We start from the raw sequence: 26,502 nt of genomic DNA on the forward strand, positions 1-26,502 counted from the left end.
AACAGAGGGACAGAAGTAAATTTCAGAAATGATGGATATGTCTATGCCTTTGATGGTAGTGATGATTTCACAATATATACTTACCCCAAAATTCACTAAATTGTATAGTCAAATATAGTCAAATTCACTAAATTGTATAGTCAAGTATATATTTTATATGCCAACCATCTTCAATAAAGTTTAAAAAAAGAAAAGAAACAACTCACTCAAAGCCATATATCAGAGACTGAACCAAGATTCAAAATCATATCTACAAAATCTGTCTAGCTATATTCTATATAGCTATATTTTATAGAACTGCCAATATACTTGTTTGTAGAATTTTTCAAATTTTTAATTAAGTAACATCATATAATCTGGTATGTAATACCTATAATCGGTTTTGTAGGCTCTAACATGGTCTATTTATTTATAGCTATATTCCCAGTACATGACATATTAAAAGCTGTTAGAATACATATGGGATACAGGACACACCTCAGTATTTTGGTTCTAACAGCATTCATGGGTGGAAATACTGTTCTAGAAAATGAATTATGTAGGGAAAGACATCACAACAAATAAGAATTTTAACAAATCAAGGAAAAATGTGAAGAAAAGCCATGTGAGAAAAAGACAGATGAGAGTTGCCAAAGGTTGAAAAAAATAAATAGAACCTCTCACACTATGTTAATAGGAGTATAGATAAGCACAGTTGTTATGAAAGAAGACATAAAAGCATTTATCAAAATTTAAATTTTATAACATGTTATCAGATAATATTCTGCAAATTTACATCAGGAAGTTCATCAAGTGACATGATTAAGTTAATCTGTTTATAACATAAAGAATGTTATTCTACTTGGACTGTTAATAGTAATTAATTCTGGGTAATTAGTTCTGGGTGGTAAGATTTTGATGTTGTTTTGTTTGTCTTTTTTATATATTCTTTGGGCTTTTCTGACTGAGTTTTTATGATTTTAATAACTTTTAAAATAGTAAAACTTAATTTTAGGAAAACTACAGCAACTTCAAGAGAAGTAAGAGAAACTATTGCGTTAACAAGAAAAAAAAATGCCAAGGAGATTATGTTCTGAGAGGAGAGGAAGCCAAGGGAGGAAAGGTGAGGAAAGCGCAATCTCAAAATAAAAACGTAGTCAAAAGTTTTTAAAGCAACAGAGGATTCAAAAGGGCTGAGGACAGACTGTCACTATAGTTAGCAATTCAGAGCACTATTTTAATAGTTAGCTTGAATGCAGATTGATAAAACCTAAAAAGAAAAGCAATGATTGCATGGAAGAAACCATTTACATTAAATAATGTCTCAACTTTAAAATATTGTGCCTTGTTTTCATGATCAATATTTTTATTAATTTTATTGCTGGTGTTGGTACTATAGTTTTGAATTAATCAAAAAATGCTTTCTTATTATATTGCCACCTAATTAAATCATGGCATTTTTTCATTACCACAAACAGAGTTATGCAGAGGAAAAATAGGGATAATTTTAAATAATTAAGTCAAAATTTAGAAGCCCTTTTGCTCAGAAGGCTATAGTATTCTTATTGCAAATCCCTCTAAAGTAATTTAGAAACAGTTTGAAAGTAATAAAAAAGAACATTCATAATCTTCTCTTCCCCAGAGGCAAGATAAAAGCTTATTTTATCAGCAGAAAATTAAAATTTTATGTTCTTCTAATCATGATTTCAATCATTTTGGCTTCCTTTATTACCTCCCCACCTTAAACTCATTAAGGGGTAGCATGAGAGAGAAGCAAAGCCTGGAGAATCTGTTTTTAGTTTTTTCACTGTGCTTTCAACAGTTTGAGAGTATAGGCAATAGGAACACCAAGGTAGCCAGGGAAGAAGGACAATCCAGTGAGAGCGGAAACATAAAACCTCAATGTGGAATGGTGGCGAATGGGCTGGGGTGGGCAAGGAGATTTAGAATAAAGGATAGGAAAGTCTACTAGAGGGAGGTTCAAGAGATCTCTTGTACCACATGGTAACTGTCACTGGTAACAATATAACAATATTTGTAATTATGAAAAATGTAACCTAGTGCATGTTAAGAGTTCTTACCACAAAATTAAAAAGTATGTGAGATAAAGCATATGATATTAGACAAATGTAGTTATCCCACAACATATATGTACTTAAGAACATTGTGTCATACACAGTGATTGCATATAATTTAACCTGTCAATTTAAAAATAAAATAATTTTTAAGATAGAATAGGGAAACAAGCAAGTTAATTGGAAGAAAATATAAAAGAAAACATTCAGAATAGCAATGTCAGAATAGTGGACACCCCCCCCTCACTGGCTGTGGTAGCGCACACTTGTAATCCCCGCATGTGGGAGGCTGAGACAGGAGGATCACGCAGGTTCAAAGCCAGCAGCGCTAGCTTAAGAGACCCTGTTTCCAAATAAAAGTATAAAATAGGTATGGGAGTGTAGCCTGGAGGTAGAAGGGTTTCCAGGAAGCCCAGTACCACAAAAAAAAAAAAAAAGAATACTGGACCCCCAAATGAAATTAATTTCATTAGAGTTCCAGTGATTCTGCTATTGCTATTATTATGGGTGTATAAAATCCAAAAAAAAAAACAATACTATCACCACTTTCAATTATTACTTTAATGTTTTCACTATTATCAGCATTTAAGTCAACTGATTTTTTTATATTTATTTATTTATTTATTGTGGTACTAGGTATGGAACCCAGGGGTATTCTACCTCTGAGCTATATTACCACCCCAATTTTATTCTTTTATTTTGAAACAGGGTCTCACCGAGTTGCAAAGGGTTTAATTCGCTGAGGATGTCCACAGACCATGATCCTCCTGTCACATCCTCCCAAATGCTGGGATTACAATTGCGCTCCACCACAGATTCTCCTGTTTCAGCCTCCCAACTGCTGGGATTACAAGTGAGCACCATCACACCTGGCTCAAATGATATTTTAAATGTAAAGACCAATGGAAAAAGTGGCCATGATATATTTTTTTCCTTTCCAATAGGGTCTAGAACTCAAGTGTCTCAGTGACAAAGCCAAGAGCTAAGCCTCCTTGGGGAATGAAAAGCACAAAACATAAACTTGGCTCTGTGCCATCAGACCTGGGCTCAGTATCCCACTAGCACTTAATTAATATTGGAAAAGCTGATGGCTTCCTAAAAAAACGTCCCAGTGGACCAGTCATGCTGCAAGAGGGTCCTGTGGAAAGAAGATACCCTGTGGAGGCTGTGTGTCATATACAGCTGAGGAACTTTTAGAATAGCTCTAGGGGGGAGATTAGCAGCTAAATAGAGATTTAAGAATTTAATCAAGAAGTGGACTAAGTTGACCTACTTGACAATGTCACCTTCAGAGAACTACCCCCACACTATTAAACTGCATGACGAAATAATGAGCATACTTAAGTCTCAGATGTCTGAAAAACTCCAGAAAAAAAGTAGAGTGCTAACATAAACCTATGTAGCTAATTTTTTTTTTTTTTGGTGGTACTGGGGTTCCTGGAAGCCCTTCTACCTCTGGGCTACACTCCCAGACCCGTTTTATATTTTTATTTGGAAACAGGGTCTCTGAAGCCAGCGAGGCTGGCTTCGAACCTGCGCGATCCTCCTGTCTCCGCCTCCCAAGCGCAGGGATTACAAGTGTGCACCACCACGCCCGGCTATGTAGTTAATTTTAAGAGGCTTTGGTCATTTGCAGTTTATCTTCAAAGTATAAAATGTTTTTCAAGAAAAATATTTAAGAATTAAAAGAACAATTTCTTTGCTGTAAAATATCCTCTTTAAATACTTATCGGATTATAGTTAATATAATATAGAGGAATTTCTTTTCATCTACTATATCTCTGAAATAGAGATTGGTTGGAAATGTTACATAGACTTACCCATAAAATACAGTTATTCACAGAGAATATGGCATAGGTTACAATAAGTAAAAACCTCACACACTACACTGTCCCTTTGGTAGAGAATAATACAGTCTAACCTATAAGGAATTATGAAGAGAGATTAACAATTTGGGCTCTTGTTCTAAAGTTGGCTGCCTAAACATCTTAAGCTAAGGACATAAAATGTATAAGCAGGACCCCCAAATCATTAAGTCATAAGTTCACAGAATTTCTTAGCCACGTGTACACATGAATCATATGTCATTATACTCAGGAAAGCATACCTATAAGAACTTCAAAATTATCTAATAAACCGTGATTTAAATCTTTTTCAATTTTTTCTAATTTACCTAGAAATGCAATATACTATAAAAATGAAGTATAGAAAACTATCAAGGTATCTTTCACTTCAAATAAGTAAAATTTAAGGAATAAATTATATAGCAAAAATAAAATGAGGTGAGTCACATACACAATGGGAAACAATTATAATAAAAATCCATGGAACATGTGTATAAATCATTTGAGAATTGCTTTAAGGAATAAAAATGAATTCCATTATTAAACACTTTGATTTTCTTATTTAGTTCTTATTCCTAGATACCATGGGAAAATAGAATAGTTTGTTATAAGATGAACCAGTAACAGACTGAAATTTGCTACTGGCTATTCTCTTCTAAAATGCTCAGTATTAGACTCACTAATATTCATCCTCAAATATCCAGTGTGTTTGGCAGGCAAAATGTACAGTTTTAAGTAACTCAGTCCTATATAATGAATTCCACTGGTTAATACCACCAACTCAACAATACCACTTAAAATGTCACCATCAGTTGACATTGTTAATATTAACTTGCACAACAGTTAATCAAAGCCAAGCATGGTGGTGCATGCCTAGAATCTCAGTACTTGGAAGGCTGAGGCTGAAGAAGCAAGTTCGAGGACAGTCTCAGCAAGTAATGAGACTTTCATCAATCTAGTGAGACTGTTTCAAAAAATTAAAATAAAATAGGGCTGGGTATAGCTCAAAAGTAGAATGCCTCTGGATTCAATCCCCAGTACCACAATAAAAAGGAAAGAAAAAGAAAAAGAATGGAAGAAAGGAAGAAAGAAAGAAAGGAAGAAAGAAAGAAAGAAAGAAAGAAAGAAAGAAAGAAAGAAAGAAAGAAGGAAGGAAGGAAGGAAAGAAGGAAGGAAGGAAGGGGAAAGAAAACCAAGCATTAATAGCAAACAGCAAATGGCTCTTTCTCTCTTCAAAGAAAAGTCATTAGGGAAAAAAATAGAATATTTTTAATGTTGTGGTGCAACAAAGAAGATAATTTAAAATGAGAACATTAGGCTGTAATAAAACCAGTTTCCAGTGGGAGAATGGTTTTTCTCTTCATGGAAATAAATTTCAGTCCAGTAGGAATTTGCTAATTATAAAATGTTTCAAACTTATAAAAATCATTTGGAAAACTCTTGTGACATGGGTTCAAAGTCCTTATTGCTTCACAATAGGACAGTGTCAACTTTTTAAAAATAGTCATTAAAAATTAAATAGGGCCAATTCTTCCTTGTGGGTTCAAATCTCTGCTAAACCATTTATTCATCATTTGACCTGAGAAAGTTGCTTAAACTTCTGTGCTTTGTTTGTTTCTTCTGTAAAATTGAGATTAATAATAGTGACTTATCTCACTATATCTTACTTTCTTCTGTAAAACTGAGATAATAATAGTAACTTATCTCACTGAGTGAATATAATCATTCTCCATTATCTAACCTACATCATACAAAAATTTAAACTTGATCTCCAGTCACATTTTAAGTATCTGCACAAAACTCCTACAATTTAGCCATAACACATTTTACATTCCCAGATCATAAAAGATCTTTTCTTTGTTCTCATTATTCCTATACATTATTCTAAGCTCACTCCTTACTTTGCAAAGCCAATGTTTGTTTCTCCTGGCAGAATCCACTTTCTGCTTCTATTGACAATATATCTAGATATAGATATATAGATATAGTCTATTTTTATTACAGTGAGTAAACTTAAACTTCTACCTGTACACAAGTATCTTGAGGGCAAAGACTGCAGTGTGTGTGTGTGTGTGTGTGTGTGTGTGTGTGTGTTCATTGCTACAATCTCACCACAAAGTTTTTACCTAAAGACATATCAGAGCTAGATCACCATAGATAATAAACAAATCCTAATATTCACTAAATTAAAATTTCAAAGTTGGCATCTATTGTATACTTTTGTTAAACTCTCATGATTACTGATATTTACAATTTTTATACATTCCTGTTTACCACTTGTATGTCTTCTTTGGAGAAATGTCTATTCAAGTATTTAGCCTACATTCTAATCAGAATATTAATTTTGGCTGGTGAGTTATAGGAGTTCTTTATGTTTCAAAATTAACCCCTTATCAGTCATATGATTTGAACATTTTTATCCCATTTCATAGGTTGCCTTTTAAAGTTCTGTTTATTGTTTCCATTGCTGTGTAGAAGCTTCTTAGCTTCATGCAGTAATACTTGTGAATTTTTGCTTCTGTTGACTGCTCTTGAAGTCATATCCATGAAACTATTATGAAGACAAGTGACATGAAACTTTCCCCTATGTTTTCTTCGAGAAGTTTTACAGTTGCAGGTGTGTGTGTGTGTGTGTGTGTGTGTGTGTGTGTGTGGTACTAGGGATGGAACCCAGGGGCATTCGACCTCTGAGCTACATCCCTGCCCTATTTTTTATTCTTTATTTTGAAATAGGATCTCACTGAGTTGCAGAGGGCCTCACTAAGTAGCTGAGGCTGGCCTCGAACTGCGATCCTCCTGTCTCAGCCTTCCAAATGCTGGGATTACAAGCGTGCGCCACCATGCCTGGCTGCAGTTCTTACTTTTAAGCCTTCTATCTACTAAATCTTCAACCTAGTTTAAGCTGATATCTATGTCTGCTATAAGACAAGGACCCAATTTCATTCTTCTACATGTAGATATCCAATTTTTCCAACATGATTTGCTGAAGAAATTATCCTTTCCCTTTTGTGTGTTTTTAGAAACTTTATTGAAGATCAAGTGACCATTGACTGTGAATTTAACTCTGAGCTCTCTATTCTCTTCCATTGGTCTTTGTGTCTATTTTTATACGAGTACTATAGTTTTTTTTTTTAATTGTTCCAGCTTTGTGGAAGATTCTGAAATCAAGTAATGTGATACTCCCAACTTCATTCATCTGGCTCAAGATGGGTTGTGCTATTTCAGGTTTTTTGATTCCTTATGAATTTTAGGATTTTTTTTCTATTTGTGTAAACAATGCCATTTGAAATTTATTAGGGATTGCATTAAATCTGTAGGTCATCTGGGTAGCTTGGACATTTTTACAGTATTAATTATTCAAATTCATGAACAGAAGCTCCTCTTCTATATGTTGTTCATGTTGTTCTTCAATTTATCTTATCAACATTTTAGTTTTCAGCACATAGATCTTTCACCTTCTTGGTTAAATTCATTTTAAGTGTTGTTATGCGTTGCTGCTATATACAAACACTACTGATTCTATGTATTGATCATTTCATCATACAACCTGATAATTTTTTTTCTTTTAACAGTTTTTTGAAAGAGTCTTTACAGTTTTCTAATAAACAATCATGTCATGTGCAGAGACAATTTCACTTCCTTTTAATTTGGGTGTTTTGCCGTTGCTGTTTTTTGATATTTGTTTGTTTGTTTGGTGGGTTTTCCTTTTTCTTGCCTTTTTGCTCTGTCTGCCTAAGACTTCTCTATTAAATACATTTGCAAGAGTAGCCATTTTTGTATTGTTTCTGATGTTAGAGGAAGATCTTTCAACTTGTCACCATTGAGACTCTAATAAAATGTGGGCTTATCACATAAGGTGGGGGGTGCGTGCGTGTGTGTGAGTGTGTGTGTGTGTGTTGATGTACAATCCTTCAATAGCTAATTTGTGGGGAGTTGCTCTCTTTTCAAAGGATGTTAAATTTTGTCAAAATTTTTTCTTGATCCACATAGGATAATAAGATTTTTGTCCTTAATTTTTGACAGGGAGGCCTTTACCACTGGCATTTTGTTAACTGTTTCTATTAGTGGTGTGGTTCGTTTTTTCATCTTTCCTCTCCTACTTTCTCCCCTTATACCTTGTGGATTTTTTTGCATGTTAATATTTATCATTTCTTTTTATCTTTTGAATAACTTATATAGGTATTTTCTTTGTACTTATGGGGTTTACACATTTTTATAAGATATGATACTTTATGTGTTAAATATGTAACTTCAATCACATCAAAAAGCACAACTCTTAATTCTCTCTCACATATATATATTTAACATAAATGATAACATGTTATCATTATCACATTTTTTCATTTATTTTGTTTAATTTAACATATGGGAGATAGTGGATATTGATAGGAGGAGCATTTTATATCCAAGCTATACCCTGTTTTCTTTTTGTTTTTCTTTTTGTTTTTGTTTTTACGGTACTGGGGATGGCACCCCGGGGCATTCTACCTCTGAGATATACTCCCAGCTCTATTTTTTTTTTTTGTCTTTTTATTTTTGAAACAGGGTCTCACTGAGTTGTGAAGGGCCTCACTAAGTAGCTGAGGCTGTCTGCAAACCGTGATCCTCTGGTATCAGCCTCCCAAATGCTGGGTTTACAAGAGTGGGACACCACACCGGACTATTATATTTTTTATTTTGAAACAGGGTTTCACTAAGTTGCCAAAGCTGTCCAGCAACCTGCAATCGTCCTGCCTCTGCTGCCAAAGTATGGGGTTACAAGAGTGTGCCACCACACCTGACTTTAAATTGTTTTTAAAGTACAGAAATCCATTCTGAAAAAACTTGGACAGGCCAAGAGTAGGCAATGAGTAGAGAACTGAAATGAACAGTAACAGAGGAGTCATTTTGTTATTGGATCCATGTGGAAACTGAATCTTACTATCCACCCATCCACCCTGGAGTTTCAAAATCAATATATTTTTATTCTCTTTCTTTTTGTCTTTTAATCATAGTCTCTGTGAAACATACTTGATTTGTTTTACCAAGACCTCCAACATACTTGCTACTTCTTGTGCTTTCAGAAGATAAAGAGAACTAACATGATGTTCTATAGAACATCCACTTGGCCAAAATAACCTTTTTGGATTCTATTATAACAAAAGACAGAAGAGTTGACATAGTTTCAGAGCAAGAACATAGTGTATACTGTTGTACTTCCCAAGGGACTATTAACTACTTCTGGTGCTCCTTGATAGTAATGAGGAACATGCATTTTCCAGCTGAGACCATGTTAACCTACTCTAGCAGTGATTACATCTGACACAGCAGCTGCAAGTGGACCATCTCTTGGTTGAGCCTGAAGTAGTCCCCTACCATCATAGAGCATTTGACAAGTTTCTTTTGTAGCAGACTGGTACACACTTTGGGTCTTCCAAAGTGGCACTAATCTCTGCCAATTTTCTTTTGGGCCAGTGCGAATTTTTTTGCTTACTACTATAGCCAAACTAAGTGGTTTCAGAGACTTCTAACACACCATAGTAGATCTTAACCCCGCAGGCAAATGAATCAATGTGAACATCCTGTCAACTGCCATATCTATTAGTAGCAGGGATGATCGGTGTTTGTGTTCGAGGGCAGGAATGTTCAGATCCCCAGAAAATAGGCCTTAATATGGAGATTTGCATTTAGGGAGTTTGTTGAGGAAAACTGTCAGCAACAGCACCTGTGAGAGGTAGGGAAAGGAGGGAAGACTTGATGCAGGAAGAAGTTGCCTTACAGTGCAGCTGAAATGAAGACCTCGACTGATTCCACAGGGAACATGGAAGCTTAGACAGCTCTTTGGAGTTGCCCCAAGTTGAGACAAAAGGGCTAGGATTTTACATTCCTATACTGATCATTCACAGAATTCAGTATGCCACAGGACAGGCTGTTCCCAAAGACAAGAGACAGCCCATTCTGCTGTGTAATATCTGGAAAGGAACTCAGGCATGAGCCAATATAAACAACACCTCTGGAAACCGAGTAAGAGGAGGCATTGGTTGATCATCCTAACATCTACTACTAGGGTCTCCATATTTTTAGCAAATAGGAAACAATAAATAAAAAGTATTACATAGGACATGCCTATTAGTATTCATTATAAAGTTATTCATTGTTACTTAAAAGTCATGTATAAGCAGGCTTCCTGCATTTAATACCTGACCACATCATCCCTACACATGTATTAGAAGGCAAGCAGAAGAATTAATTATAAGAGCATTAGTGCATTTCTCCCTTTTTGTTGTACTAGGGATTAAATCCAGGAGTGCTCTACCTCTGGAATATATCCAAGTCCTATTTCAATTTTTATTTTGAAATAAGGTCTCACTAAATTACTGCACACTGGTCTCAAACCTGTGATCCTCCTGACCCAGCCTCCCAAGTACTAGGATTAGCACTGCTCCTTTCATATTGTTAAACTTAGTACATTAATTATCCCATACTGACATAAGAGACCAAAACTAAAACTTGGTTAACCTCAACAATTTTTGCTTTACTCAGAATCTTGAGTTGGTTTAATTATAGGGCTTCAGTGTCCTTCTCTATGTTCTACTGGAGGAAACAGAGACAGACTTAAAAAGAGCACTTTGGCAATGAGGAGACTAGATTGTGTAAAAGATGCAGCACACAGTACACAGAGGACAGGGCTAGAGCAATGGCAGTGGGACTGGAAGGAAGGGAAGGCAAGAAACATCCTGATAGACAAAAGTAGGAGGTGAGCAAACTCTAATAAAATTGTACTCTTCATTTTAGGTAATAGGAGAAGAGATCAAAATGGTCCAAGATATATGTAAAGCAAAAAAAATAGATTTGGAGGGAGAGAAGTTATATATTTGTCATATCATTCATCAGAATGAATAATATGTGTGAATAAATTAATGTATTACACCAAGCTGTTGTTACTGAACAGGTGATCACCTTCCACTAAATATATTGCACCTGAGACTTTGAAGCTATTTTTAGACACCTGGCATTTCTACAAGCTGTACTCAGAATGTTCACTTATACAGGCAATTCTATTAACTAAGAATATACACAATATATCCTAAGAAACAAAAAACTTTAAAGTTAGAATCTTTTTGCTTTTGCAGTACTGGGGATGGAACCCAGGCGTATTTTACCTCTGGGCTACACCCCCAGCCCTATTTTGAAGTGGGGTCTCACTGAGTTGCAAAGGGTCTCACTAAGTAGCTGAGGCTGTCTGTGAACTGCAATCCTCCTGTCTCAGCCTCCCAAATGCTGGGATTACAAATGTACACCACCACACCCAGCTTAAATATAGAATATTAATTGAAAGAAGAGTTTATGTTTATTAAATGTGTATATCTGCAATAGCAACATTTAATTCTATTTTTGAATATTTATTTTGAATTATCTACATTACTAAATAAGTTCCTAAAAAGTAGAACTTCTTTAAAAATGCAAAATGAAGAACTATGGTGGTCATTACCTTCAGAATTGGCACCCTGCTCACTGGTGAAGTTCTTCCACACATTTTACACCATGTTACCAGTTGACTCTTCCTAAACCATGACACCTTTCACATCAGCCCTACATTATTTTCTAATTCTAGGTAATCAGTTCAGAACCACTAATAGATCTGTTAAATCTCTGTGGGCATCACGGAAGAACCCACCATAGCATCCTCATGGGCTAGATGTTTACTTGTTATAGGCTGGTCACAGAAAAAGTATTAGAAAGTCAATATAAATAAGACTTTTCCCTAATCACTATGAACTACATTATGATGTGAGACTATAATACATCAGAAAAGTATAAAAATAAGGTTTTTCCCATTTCCTTTTAAAATTGTAAAATATGTTACCATTCTATGGTTAATTAAACTACCAGCATCATAGGCACAGTTACTAGTTTCTAAAGTTAAAATAACTACTACAGACATCAGTGAGCAGAACAAAATCTGGTTCATCCAGTTGTGCTTTGTCAATCAGAAATCTCTTGTAATAAGGATGCACACTATTGTCTGTTTTCCTTAACCATGCCCAACAAAAAATATGTGTGTGTGTATGTATGTATGTGTGTGTGTGTGTGTGTGTGTGAAAAAGTAGCTAAAATTAGTTGTATACAATTAAAATTGCCTTGGTAAATTTTACTTTTAAACTGTATATTTTCCAACCAAAAGAACCATTCAGTATTTCATTATAATTGTTTATAAATTAATTGTTACTTCTAGTTTTCTGTTTTGAGATTATCCATCATAATGTTTTAACCCAGGTAGCTTTTCACTGAAATTGAATAGCTTTCTAGGATAACTTTTTGTTTTTTATGTTTTTTAGTGTGTGTCTAAGGAATATTTAAAAAAATCACTTGTCATGGTATGACATAGGAAGTTAAATAACTACGCTATTGAAAAAAATGTAATATAATGGCATTTCAAACCCAAAGAGAAATTGTGTTTACATTGTCACTACCAGTTTAGGTTTTTCAAGTTTATACTACCTTCAATTTATGTAATTAATGTGTATAACATAGCAAATCACTTGGCTTATCTACTAAGTATACTCTTAGTGGATGTCAGGAACAGAACAGGTATAGTTGTTTCTAAATATTATGTTGACTCTCCAGTTATATAATTATTGTAGTTAAAGATAAGACTCAGAAACATCTAACCTAATTGTAATTTGTTTTTATGTGTGGTACTGGGGAATGAAACCCAGTGACATTCTATTCTCTAAACTACACTCCCATTCCTGTTTTATTTTTTACTTTGAAACAGGGTCACACTAAGTTGCAGAGGTTCTCACAAAGTTGCTGAGGCTGGCTGTGAACCTGCAATCCTCCTGTCTTAGCCTCCCAAATACAAGAATTACAGGTATGCACTACCACACCCAGTTCTAATAGTAATCTAATGGTTACATTACAAGGCTTAAAGTGAAAAACCCTTTGTTTCTCAGCTCAGTGGATTATTAGACACTCTTTCAGATTACTTGTACTTAAGATTACCTGAACTTTTAAATTAAATATGTCAAACACAATGTACCTTATAACTCACTAGTACAAACTTCTGGTTAAAAATAAAAATAAGAGAATATTATGTGTATATTAAATTGTGATATAACAATAATTGTCAGTACTGATGTGACCCTTGTTCCAGGTACTATTCTAAGTACTTCCCCCTTCTTTCTCATAAAAACTTTAGGAAATATCCATTGTAATCTGTATTTTAGCAGTTAAAAAAAAACTAGATTTTTCAACTGACTAGCCAAAAACTCCACATTAATTAAGGTGCAGTACTGGCACTTGACCCAGCAGAGTCTGGAGTCAAAAACTGTTAAGTTAGCTACTAGACACCTCTATCTCCCTGACAGATTATTTCCCTTCTTCCTGTTAAAGAGAACACATAAATGATGCCACCATCTCTCTCTCTTAAACATAACTGAGTAAAACCAGAATGCCAACTCTCCTTAACTCTCTAGAGTGGCGGCTATTCTAAGATCTGCTGAATTAGATGCCCCTCCTGTCTTAGGTTCTCCTTTACATGGCTCTTGACATGCTGACCTGCTATCATTCATTTCTTTTCATTCCCTATCGGACTACAATTCCTTGAAGCCAGGAATTAGCTGCATACAAGACAGTGCCTAGACCATAGTGTGGATTCAATAAACACCTGCTGTGTGAGGGAATGTTTCTCATTGGTAGCAGGTCTGCCTATTGGTATTCCAGAATGCACAAGAACAATCATATCCACCCACCGCCAACACACCATCTTTAATTTAATTTTATTTAATTTAATTTTGTGATTCTCCACAATGTGACCAACTTTACACTTCTTTTTGAATAGTTTTGTAAAGCATACCAATAGCTATTCCAAGAAAAAAATAATATCTTACCTTCTAAATCTTCTTTCTCAAAGTGTGTTTTGAGAATAGAACGAGTTCCACCTCTATCCACAACTGCTTCTTCATCATTTCTCTGAAGAATGGAGAGAATAAAGATTAAATAAAAATACATGCATTCTCATAATTTCAAAAATAAGCCTTAATTTGTTTTCCTACTTAGGGGTTGAATTCAGTCACTTACATCTCTGTGTACATGGGTAGCCTATTTGATTATCAAGTGTGGGTTTTGAAAAGACTAAAGCAAACTTGAACACATATTCCGAGGAGGGATGTCATTTGATTTTCCATGACATTGATGATGGTCAAACATTCCAATTGGCATCATTTGTTAGTGAGATGCAAAACAGAAAATAAATGGCTGTCCTGTCAATTTGGTCACATGAATCTTTATCTCTGATAAAGAATTCTTGTTAACAAGATCACATTTTGAACCATACAGGGAAAATATGAAAATCATTAGTATGAACACCATGAGAGCTATGGCAGGGTGAAATAATTCCACTGCCATTAAAAATTGATCTAATCCCTTGAAAGCAATTAGTGGGCAATTATTAGGTAAAAGATGATGCTAATTACTTTGCTTCTGTATAATGCATTTTATTCAAACTAGCCAGCAAACTGTGATCATGTGTATTAAAGCTTTATATAGTTTCCATGTATATTTTTTACCAAATTAGAATGACTTGGCAGATACTATCTTCTGAGCATTGTACACATACACAAAATAATACACTCACTAGTTCGACATTCAATAAAATAATGAGGAAAGCGTTTAGTAAATCGGTTTGCCCATGGAGGGTGTTATATCTAAATGATCCCCCATATAGCTCAGTGGCAGAATATCCTTAGGTTCAATCTCCAGTACCACAAAATAAAATAAATTGTTCCCAAAAGTTCATGTGTTAAAGACTTGGTGCTCAAGGCAGCAACGTTCAGAGGAATAGCCTTTGGAAGATGATTGGATCATTGATGATTGGGTCATCAATAGACACAGATCATTAATAGAAGAATCCATTGAAAAGTTCATAATTTAATAGTCTACTAGGAGGTGGTATAATCTTAGGAGTAGATCTTAGCTGAATGAAGTAGGTTCTTAGAGGTGTATATCCCCAAAACTGTTTCTTGTCCCTACTTCTCCTTGGGCTCCTTCTCTCCCACGCTTTCTCTTGCTCTCTCTCCTTCACAACTAACCTGAGGTGAGGAGCTTTGTTCTAGTATGTGTTCCCTGCCAGGATGGTCTGCTTCAACACAGGCTGAGAAATAGTGAAGCAAATTAACCATGTACAGAAACTGCCAAAATTGTATGCGAAAATAAACCTTTTCTCATTTTATATTGTTTCTCTCAGGTATTTTGTTGCAGCAACAGAAAGGTGAATAACACAGAGAAATACTGAATACAAAATACTAAGTATTTAAAGTGAAATATAAACTTCAAATTTTTATCTTATTGTGAGTACTGATGTAAAAATTGGCTTAATAATGAACACTGAGCATAGCAGAAGAAAGAGATAAAGATGAATGAAGCTCCAAGATTTATTTCTAAATATATTCTACTATGACCACTAAAAAAGAAGTAATAAATTTTTCTTCTTTGAAAAATCAAAATATATGCTTAAAAGGGGGGTTTCTCTTCTATTCATTAACTATTTTAATATAGCAGATACTGAGGACATATCTTTCTTTCCTAAAAGAACCAATCTTTGACTAAGTTCCATAGAGAATACTACTAGAAAAGAATTATGGGAATTCATAAGACCATGGTAAGAATAGACAGGGAGTTAAAAAATTATCAATATTTCAAACATGAAAATTTCTTGTAAGTAAGATATATAAAAAATTAGAATAAGGGGAAAAATACATCAAGAACCATGGAACTGAAAAATAGCAGATCAGAGGAACCTACAATGATGTAACACCTCCTCTTAAAATGAAAGTTCTAGTATAATAGTAGAAAGAGACTTGGAGAAGGGAGCAGGGTGAGATCCAGAGAAAAACATATCAAGTGTAGTGTGTGTGTGTATGTGTGTTTCTTTCACTCTGAACCTCATTTTGATATGTAGTTCCAAGGTGCCAATAAAATAATATATTTGATTTTATTTTTGTGATACTGAGAAGGGAACCCCAGAATAGTCTACCTCTGAGCTACACTCCCAGTCCTATTGTATTCTTTATTTTAAAACACAGTCTTGCTAAGTTGCTGAGGCTATCTTTGAACCTGCAATCCTGTCTCAGCCTCCCAAGCGCTGGTACTACAGGCATGGACCATCATAACCAGCTTAGAAGTATAAAACAAAAATAAAGGTTCTGTGGTGGCATATTGAGGTAGGAAGCATGTGGGAAAGCTCTGGTAGGCAACTCAGAGCAACCAGACGAAAACCTTAAATATCATTTTCTAGAATAAAAAGAGAATTAATAAAAGGAATAGACTGTCACCACACTGAATACAGGGTCGCTCAGTGGGGAAGGAGAAGCTCCATTCTGTTAAGTCAAAAGAAATTCTCCCAGTGACTTTAACAAAAACAGACACAACTGTCCAATACATTAGTAATATAAGCAGAAAATAAACTCAGAAGGGTCGAGATGAGCCAGCACAGAAAAGAGTCCTAGCATTCTCCAGTATAGACAATAAAAGTGGGGAAGTGGTGACCCCCCAAAAAAAAGATTATTTGTTTGACTTTGAGAGGGAGACTAGAAATATCCAAAGTTTACTTTTGTTTCTCTTTTTTTGCTATTTTTTATTCTATCTTATTTTTTCTTATTCTTGATATATGTGCTTTTTGAGTACCCAAGACCAAACAGCCTCGTAGGCTTACTTGTCACTTGATGTCAGGCAGCCATATTGCAAGCCACTGTGCGCACAGGAGTGAGACAGTAACACCTACTAGGGAAAATGTTTAGCCTCAGGAGGTAGGGCCCCAGCCTAACAGTCTTAAGAGTGGAGAAGGGAGAAGAAGGAAGGGTATTTTCATCTGAAATTGCATTCTGAATACTGGGATAAGGAGCTGGCTGATGGGTTAGAACTGGAAAAGATCAGGGTCAGATGGAAAGCGATGACCTAGGGCCTCCCATGGGATCCATGCTGCCTCCTCCAGGCCCAGAAGCTTCTGGAGAACAGGCTGACATATCCTGCACATCTCTCCTCAGCACACTGGCCGAGGCTCTCAGGATGTGCAATCAAATCAGTCTACAGGTGGCATGGGACTGGCCAACAGACTTTCAAGACTTATACCAAACCCCTGGTCACAATAACAAAGCCATTTGATGTGAAGTCTGCCCTGAAACAAATAATATTCCCCATTAGAAGCTACCAGGAAATAAAGAGGTAGAGCTCAGATGCCTCTAACAAGTTTAGCCTTTTTGATTCAGAGCTGAGAACAAACAGCACAATGTTTGTGTCACACAAATACCCTCATAAAGGGATGATTCTAAAATGGAAACCCCAGAAAGCAGTATCTCCATTTTAGAAACTTCACTAAGAAGAAAAGCATATTTATCTGTAAATTACTACATTAACTGATCAACATAAACTGATTTTTAATGTCTTTGAACATTTTGTATTTTTTAGAGTTCTAATTTTGCATTTTTGACACTTAATTGGATTCTTTCTTGATACCTCTTTTGTTCCTCATCTGCATTCTATCCCTTTTTCCTTCATCCTTTTATCTATCTTCTTTTTATCTTTCATGTCCTCTTGCTCCCCCACCCTTTTCATTCTTTTTCTCTTCTATTTTTGTTCTTTCTTTCCTCCATCTTTTATTCCTTCTTCCAACTCAAATTATCATATCATCATTAATGCTTAATGCATTCAGCCTATTCCATATTATTGTTCACCCACTTTTCTTCTTAGCTAATTGAGTTGTATATATCATTAGTAATAACTTTTATAACATATATTGATATATGGCTTGCTTTTAAATTATCACTATTATTGGTGATTAACTCATTTTTCTCAAAGTAGTACTAGTGGTTGAACTAAAAATATTTGGTTATGTTGATTAGATGTGGTGAAGATAAGGTATAGCCCTAGACCAAGGCTTATCATAAAGAGATACTTTCAGTGATGGACCCTCACATAAAATAGAAAAAAATAGAAGATTTTATATTATTAGATGTGTAAATGAAATACCTCTAAAAACATAAGGAAACAGGCCAAGGAAATACCTTCAAAATCTTATAATCTCTCAATAACTGAAACAACATATATTAAAGCAGATAATATCTTGGATATTGATTAATGAACTAAAAGATGGTACAAAGTATGAATTCAGAAAGAAAATACAGGATTGAAAGAAAGTTTCAATGAAGAAGTAGAGATTCTGGAAAAGAACTAAACAGAAATATTAGAAATGACTCAATTTTTTTAAAGTTAGTTTCAAGTCTCATCAGTAGGTTCAATCAAGTAGAAGACAGAATCTTGGAACTGAAAGGCAAGGTGGCCAACTTTGAATACTCAGTGTTAAAAATAAAAAAAATTGATCAAAGTGATCAAGAACTCTGGGAAAACATTACAAGATCAAACATAAGGATAATAATGTCAAATAAGGAACAGAAATATAGGCTAACAGCATCATCAATAACCATTCAGTGAAATAATAGCAGAAATCTTCCAAGCCTTGTAATAAGATAGATGATAGATGATTGATAGATAGATAGATAGATAGATAGAAGAATTATAAACCTCAAAAAGACAAACTAAAAAAAGAAGTTCTCTATGACATGCTATAAATAAATGCCAAATGTATGAAATGATAGAATTTTTTAAGCTTCAAGAGAAAAATGTCAAGATACATTTAGAAGTAATCAATCAGAATGGCATCTGATTTCTCAAAAGAAGCCCCCAAATTCAGGAGGGATTGAAATGATGTTTCAAGCTCTTAAAAAAAATAACTTTCAACACAGATTACTATATCCAGCAAAGCTACACTTTCAGAATCAAAGGAGAAATAAAATCTTTCAAGATAAAGAAGATATAGACTGATGGATATAAATGTACATAACTTTTGAACTAAAAGACATAGATTGATAGATTGGATTTTCAAACAAGACACAACTATATATTGTCTGTAAGAGACACACCTCTCAGAAAAATACATATGCAAGCTGAAAATGAAAGTTTGGAAAATTCTTTTCCCTGCAAATGAAATCCAAAACCAGGCAGGAATAGCCACTCTCATATTCAACAAAGACGACTTCAAGTCAAAACTTTTCAGAAGAAACAAAGAAGGTTACTTCATACTAGTAAAGGGAACACCTGATAAGAATATATAATGAAAGTAAATATTTATGCTGCAAACATGAGTGCAGTTAATTGCATAAACAAGCACTACTCAACATAAAGGCTCAGCTGGACCTCAATGAAATAAGACTGAGTTATTTTAAAACAACTCTCTAATCAATGACCATATCCAGATATGAAATTAGTAAAGACACTTCAGAATGAAAAATGCTACAGATAAAATGGACTTAATAGATGTCTATAGAATATTTTATCCAACAGCAACAACTGAATACACTTTCTTTTCAGCTCTTCATGGAACTTTCTAAAAAACAGACCATATTTGGGGACCGGGCATGGCGGTGCACACTTGTAATCCCAGCATTAGGGAGGCTGAGACAGAAAGATTACATTTGCAGACAGCCTCAATTACTTAGTGAATCCCTTTGCAACCCAGTGAGACCCTTTTCCAAAATAAATTACAAAAACTAGGGCTTGAGGTCTAGCTTGGAGGTAGAATGCCCCTAAGTTCTATCCCCAGTACCACAAAAAAAAAAAAGACTATATTTGGGGCCACAAAGCAAGTTTTAGTAAATGCAAAATTCCTATATAATTCGAATAATACAGTTTTACAATGAATGAGTAGAAGAAGAAGTCAAGGAATAAATTTAAAAATTCTTAGAATCACATGAGAATAGTGATCCAACATACCAGAATGCCTGAGACACTCTGAAGGTGGGTCTCAGAGGAAAGTTTATAGCTATGAGTACCTACATGAAAAATCAGAAAGATCCCAAGTAAACAACCTAGTGATACATTTGAGGATAACATTTTTGTTGACATTATCAGGACCTTTTTATTGATACGCAAAATAGATAACCACTCCCATGAGCTCTAATTTGAGATGGCCAATCAAAGGATTCTAAGAGGAAAACATTAAAAATATTTTCTACTTCCTTTTGATAAAGTATTGAAGATAGTGAAAACCTTGTAAGAATTATTGTGCATTATATCATTTGCACATTAATAACATGTTTCAAATTAGCTTTCCTAATTAGTTTATTAATCTTTCAGAAATGTCTTCAGAGAGACATTGAAGGAAAACATAGGTTCAATACTCCAACATATAGGCACAGGTAGTAACTTCTTCAACAAGACCTCCAAAGCACAGGAAATTAAAACAAGAATTAACATGTGGGATGGCATCAAACTAAAAAGTTTCTGATCAAAGGAAATCATCAAGAATTCAAACAGAAAGCCTACAGAATGGGAAAAGATCTTTACCAGCTATCCCTCTGATAGAGGGCTAATATCCAGAATATACAAAGAGCTCAAAAGACTCTATACTATCAAAACAAATAACCCAATCAAGAATTGGGTAACTTAATTGAATAGACACATCACAAAAGAGGAGATGCAAATGGCCAATAGATACATAAAAAATATTCACCACAATTAGCAATCAGGAAGATGCAAATCAGAACTACACTGAGATTCCATCTAACCCCAATCTGAGTGGCAAGCATAAAGAAATCAAATAACAACAAATGCTGGCAAGGATGTGGGGAAATAGGGATTCTTTTACACTGTTGGTGGGAATGAAAATTAGTGCAGTCACCACAGAGATCAGTGTGGAGATTCCTTAGAAAACTGGGAATGTATCCATCATATGGTCTGACTATACCACTACTGGGTGTCTTTCCAAAGGGGGTGAAATCAGAAAACTACAGTAACATATGCATACCCATGTTCATAGCCACACAATTTGCAATAGCCAAAATATGGAATCAACCTAGGTATTCATCAACAGATGAATTAATTACAAAATTATGGGAAATACACACAATGGAATTCTACTCAGCAATAAAAAAGAACAAAATCATGTTATTTATAAGAAGATGGAAAGACCTGGAGAACATTATGTTAATTAGCCAAGCACAGAAAGAGAAGGGAAATATGTTTTCTTTAATATGCTCAAGCTGTGGAGTATTAGAGATACCAGAGGGACTCTGGATAATGGAGGGGAAATCTCAGCCCAGCCAGGAAAGAAGGATAAAGGAGGAAGAAGGTTGAGGTTCCTTAATGAAAAAGCTACATGTGACTATGTGGAAGACATGTGAATATAACATTGTTAACCTGGACACTCAGTATCAGGAGGGAGGGAAGTAGGAAAGGGGGGAAGGGCACCAAGTACTGTGTGCCCTTATCAACATTATCAGCATGATCTACATTATGGTGTGAGACTATAGTGCACCAATAAAAAATAAAAAATAATCCTAGACCAAAAAAAATGTCTTCAGAAAAGTAGGTATGGAACTGGTAAAGGAAGTGGGAAACACATAGTTACTGGTTTTTCTAACTATAAGGATGAACTGAATAGTGGTGTTAAAACCCTAAAGAGATGCTATAATCAGGTGTGCAGAATTGGAAAAACTATATCTAACATATATTTTAATTTGTGCCAAATAAAGCTTAAAACTTCTCATGTCTATAAAAAAGCTTGGGTTATTTATATGTATAAATACATAATCTTTAAAAATATTTGGCCTCTGTGTTTTACAAATGACTTTCAGGTAAAGGATTATAGACATTTCAATCTAGGAAGATCAGTTCTCATGTGCTTCACAAACAGCAAAATGTTTTCAAGGCTGAGTGCCTATTTCTTTCTGACTTGTGCTGACAAAGGTCAGGACAAAATATTCAAAATCAGAGTTAAGGAAATGCACAACATGAATTAGAGAAAAAATGGAAATGAAGATAGGATCAGAGGCCATTTGCTCTGCTCTTTGGTAAAGTTTTAAAACACCATTGGTTTGAGCAAGAAAAATAACAGAAAAAACGAATGATAGAATTTACATAATTTTTATGAGCCAGACAAATTCAAGTTTTAGACTATTTAGGATGTGATACTGATACACTTACAAATTAGTTTATCATCCATGCAAGACATATTAAAATATATGTCACACTACAATACATCTCTGCCCTCTGGGATGTTTTTAGGCAGAATGCCAAATATTAAGTCATACATCCATGTTCAAAGGTCAAAAGAAGACTATTGCACCATATCTTACAATAAGAATCTCTTAGAAACAATTGCAAAATGGGAATACTTATATGTAAGATAAGATGTTTGATCCTGTACAATGAAATATTTAATTTTTATTCCAAGAGTCTGAAATGAATAAAATACAACTTAAATAAAATGCTTTATCTCTTATTTATATAAAATATATGTGCTGTCCTCAAACAAAGTGTAACTTCACAGAATCACTTATGAAAAGATATTGAGGCAAAGTGAAATTTTACACGATAAATAGAAGGAGAATTTAAATAAATGGTTAATTATTGATTTGTATACAGTTACAAGTAGAAATTACTTTTCTCTTTTTTTGTGTGTGGGTCTGGGGATGGAGCCCAGGGGCATTCGACCTCTGAGCTATACCCCCAGCCCTATTTTTTATTCTTTATTTTGAAATAGAGTCTCACTAAGTTGCGGAGGGCCTCACTAAGTAGCTGAGGCTTGCTGCGAACCGCGATCCCCTAGTCTCAGCCTCCCGGATGCTGGGATTACAAACCTGTTCCACCATGCCCAGCTAGAAATTACTTTTTTTTTGGGGGGGGGAAGTACTAGGGATTGAACTCAGGCCCTCCTGCATATTAAGCAAGTGTTCTACCACTGAGTTATATGGCCCCTGAAATCACTTAATTTTAATGTTTATTTGAAGTAAAAAATAAACTGGAAGCTAGAATATGAATGTTACTCAATATAAGGATTTTTTTTGGTGGTACTGGGGTTCCTGGAAACCCTTCTACCTCCGGGCTACACTCCCAGACACCTGTTTTTTATATATTTTTATTTGGAAACAGGGTCTTTTAAGCCAGCGAGGCTGGCTTCAAACTTTCACGATCCTCCTGTCTCTGCCTCCCAAGCGTGGAGATTACAAGCGTGCGCCACCACGCCCGGCTCAATATAAGGATTTTATTTTGAAGTTTCATGCATATTATCTCTTTTAAATAATTACTGGTTAGTCCATAGAAACATCAAATATATGATTGTTTAGGCTGAAAACAATCTAATGTATACTAATACACATACTGAAATTCCTCTTCTTTGGATGGATTTCAAAAACTCAATATTATCCAAGACTTTACTAGAGTATTACTTTTCATTCTTGATATCAAAGGCAAATCGACATGGAGTATGATTCAGGAAATGCAGAGAGACCTATGGCACTGGGTGCTAGGCTTTATAGATACCTTAAATATGCCAAGGAGGTAATTTTTTTTATGATATTGGGGATTAAACACAGGAGCATTCTACCTCTGAGCTATACCACCAACCTGTATTTTTTTTAAATAGGGTCTCACTAAGTAACCACATGCTGGCCTCAAACCTGTGATCCTCCTGTTTTTGCCTCCCAAGTACTGGGAATATAATTGTGAGCCATTGTTCCCAGCCCCAAGAAGATAAATTTTTTATTTTATTTTATATTGAGTTACTCCCTCTTTAGATTTTTGAGCACCATATACATTAATACATCTGAATTTCCACAGACATTTACCTATTTAGGAGAAACTTTAGCACTGTTTAGGAAAGACAACAGAAACACAAGACATTGCCCCTCAATCCAATTAATCTTGCTAAACCACTGGCAGACATTTGTAAGATGACTTATTCAGCAAGTAGTATAGGACATTTTAAAATTTTTGAGACATGACTCATAATAAAAAGTATGTTTTACATCCCAATAGTCACATATTTATACATGTATATATGCAATTAAAACAAAACTTTCATAATCCAGTACTTGTCCCTACTAAAAACAAGGCACTCTTACATGTTCTATACTAGGATGCTCCACAGTTCATTCAAGTTGTCTTCTGTTGATGAAAAACATTTGGATTGCCTCTACTTAATGCTATTATAATTAATGGCAAAGGAAGTTCTTATACATATACCGCTTTGTGGTTTTGCCAGTTTACTTTTGAGGTAGATTCATAGAAGTGGTATTGTGCCAAATTTAGATGAATTTGCTATCTTGCCAGATGGTTCAAATTCCCCTCTAAAAAGAACATATATCCATGCATTATTTACCATATCAATGTCTTTAAAACAATCGCTTCCCCACATTATTAGGTATTAAGGTAGCTTAGTGTGCCATATATTTTTTCTAATTCTTACAGATACATTCTAGTATTCTCCATCATGCTCTGTGTTCATGGACTGACAGTACTACCAGGTTCTTTGCCTTCTAGCTTTCAGTTGAGCTCAGCCAATGAGAAGTTACAGCAAAAGATTGGGGTATGGCAAGAGAAAAACACAGGCCCTCTGGGGCCACAGTTGGGCAATGGTTGCATTCCTCTATTAATGACCAAAGCTCTGTTCACATGACTCTTCTACAGCATTTGATCTTGCCAGTTTTCATGAACCAACCCATAACTCAATGAATTTATGATCTTTATTAATCTATTATTAGCACCTTGATTAATTGAAGAAAACATTTTCCAATAGTAATTTAAGGAGCAATAAAAATATATGGACATATGTATTTCATAAATGTGACCTATGAAGTAGCTTTATAAATGCTGATTCTTTCCAAAGACTCCAAATGTGTCAATTGTCATTAAAATTAAAAATATGTAACCTAACTGAGGGGACGGGAGGGGAGTGGAGGGAAACTCTAAAGCACATGATGTACATAAAAAAAATACCAATGTCAATCACTAAGCCAAGCACAGAGGGAGGGAAGGGAAGGGAATGGGATGGGGAGAGGGTAGGATTTAATGGGGTGATATGTGCATGTATACTTTCACAAGTTTTTTATCCCATTAAGATGTATGAAGTCAATGCACCAATAAAAAAATTTAAAATATGACACCGAAAACTAAGATTGTTTTTAGTCATTTCACCATAGCAAAGGTGTTTTCCAGGCTTATAACATCTCATATTCTATGTTACTTTTATGCTCCATGTTATTTTTATACTCATGTTTTTCTACTGTTTTATTAAAAAACAGGTGCAAAGCTATGCTTGTAGCAGCACAATTCACAACAGCCACATTCTGGAACCGACCTAGGTGTCTGTCAGCGTATGAATGGATAAAGAATATGTGGTAAATACACACAATGGAGTTTTACTCAGCCATAAAAAAAAAAACTATGTTATTTTCAGGAAAATGGATGGAACCAAAGAATATTATTCTAAATGTGGTAAAACAGACTCAGAAAATCAAAAGTTGCTTATTTTCTTATGTGAGAGAAAGTGAGAAAAAGGAAGGAAAAAGTCCTTATGAAAATGAGGAGGAAGACTAATAGAGTAGTGGAAGAAAACAGAGGTAAGAGAAGGGAGGGAAAAGGAAGGGAAAAACAAATCAAATAATTTATACACAAATATGACTATCACTGTTAGTCTATCCTGTACAATTATAATACACAAATAGAAAATTAATTTTAAAGGATAATTAACTAATTTAAAAATAGATGCCAGATTTTAACTTCTTGATTTCTTGTTACTTTTAAATTATGAAATTATAAAAATTGGCCGGGCGTGGTGGCGCACACTTGTAATCCCCGCGCTTGGGAGGCGGAGACAGGAGGATCACGCAGGTTTGAAGTCAGCTGAGCTGGCTTAAGAGACCCTGTTTCTAAATAAAATTATAAAATAGGGCTGGGAGTGTAGCCCAGAGGTAGAAGGGCTTCCAGGAACCCCAGTACCACCAAAAAAGAAAAAAATTATAAAGATTGAATATTAACATTTAGATTCAATTTAATATTCAACTTATAAGCCCATCATTTGATTAAATCATTTTATTTTTCTCATTAACATATATAAAAGACTCAATTGCTTTACCTCAAGTTGCTTAAAATAGAACAATATATGTGAAGACATCAGCACAGAGACCAACACATATGATTTCAATGAATATAGCTGAACTAGAATTGAAGCACAAGTCAAGTCCGAATTTTAATTTTATTGAGTATATTACAGTTCTATAAAACACATGATCCCAACTCTTCATTAACATATTACTTTAAAATTGGGTTTTTGTTGTTGTTGTTGTTGTTGTTTTGGTTTGGCTTTATTGTTTGTCTTTCTTTTGGTTTGGTTTGGTTTGGTTTGGTTTGGTACTGGGGATTGAACTAAGGGGCATTCTACCTCTCAACTATCCCCCCAGCCCTTTTTAATTTTGTTTTCATTTTGAAATTGGGTCTTACTAAATTACTGAGGGCCTCACTAAGTTTCTGAGGCTGACCTCAAACCTGTGATTCTCCTGTTTCAGCCTCCCAAGTACTAAAATTATAGGCATGTACCACCATGCCCATCTTAAAATTAGATTTAAAAATCTGATCACTGTTCTATAATATAAACTATTTCTCATAATAATTCAAGTTAAATCTATCTCATACACTGTATTAATTAAACCATATGACATGTATTTCTACAAAAGTAGCCCAATAAATGGCTTTTTTTCTCCATGTATTTTTAGTTAAGAGATGTTTGCATT

At 34.7% G+C, this 26,502-nt stretch overlaps 1 protein-coding gene across 7 annotated transcripts in view; it reads right to left on the reverse strand.

The window, feature by feature from the left end:
- The window catches only part of SLC4A10 (solute carrier family 4 member 10), a gene marked incomplete at both ends in the record, with an annotated part of 320,758 nt that overhangs the window by 172,371 nt on the left and 121,885 nt on the right, over window positions 1-26,502 (reverse strand). For all 7 annotated transcript variants that reach the window (XM_080689857.1, XM_080689854.1, XM_080689856.1 and 4 more), the window contains one exon: window positions 13,771-13,852. In XM_080689857.1, coding sequence (XP_080545983.1) covers window positions 13,771-13,852 — 82 coding nt within the window. The remainder of the gene's footprint in view (window positions 1-13,770; window positions 13,853-26,502) is intronic.

The sequence above is a fragment of the Muscardinus avellanarius genome, assembly GCF_963383645.1.
Source record: "Muscardinus avellanarius genome assembly, chromosome: 2".
NCBI classification, from domain to species: domain Eukaryota; kingdom Metazoa; phylum Chordata; class Mammalia; order Rodentia; family Gliridae; genus Muscardinus; species Muscardinus avellanarius.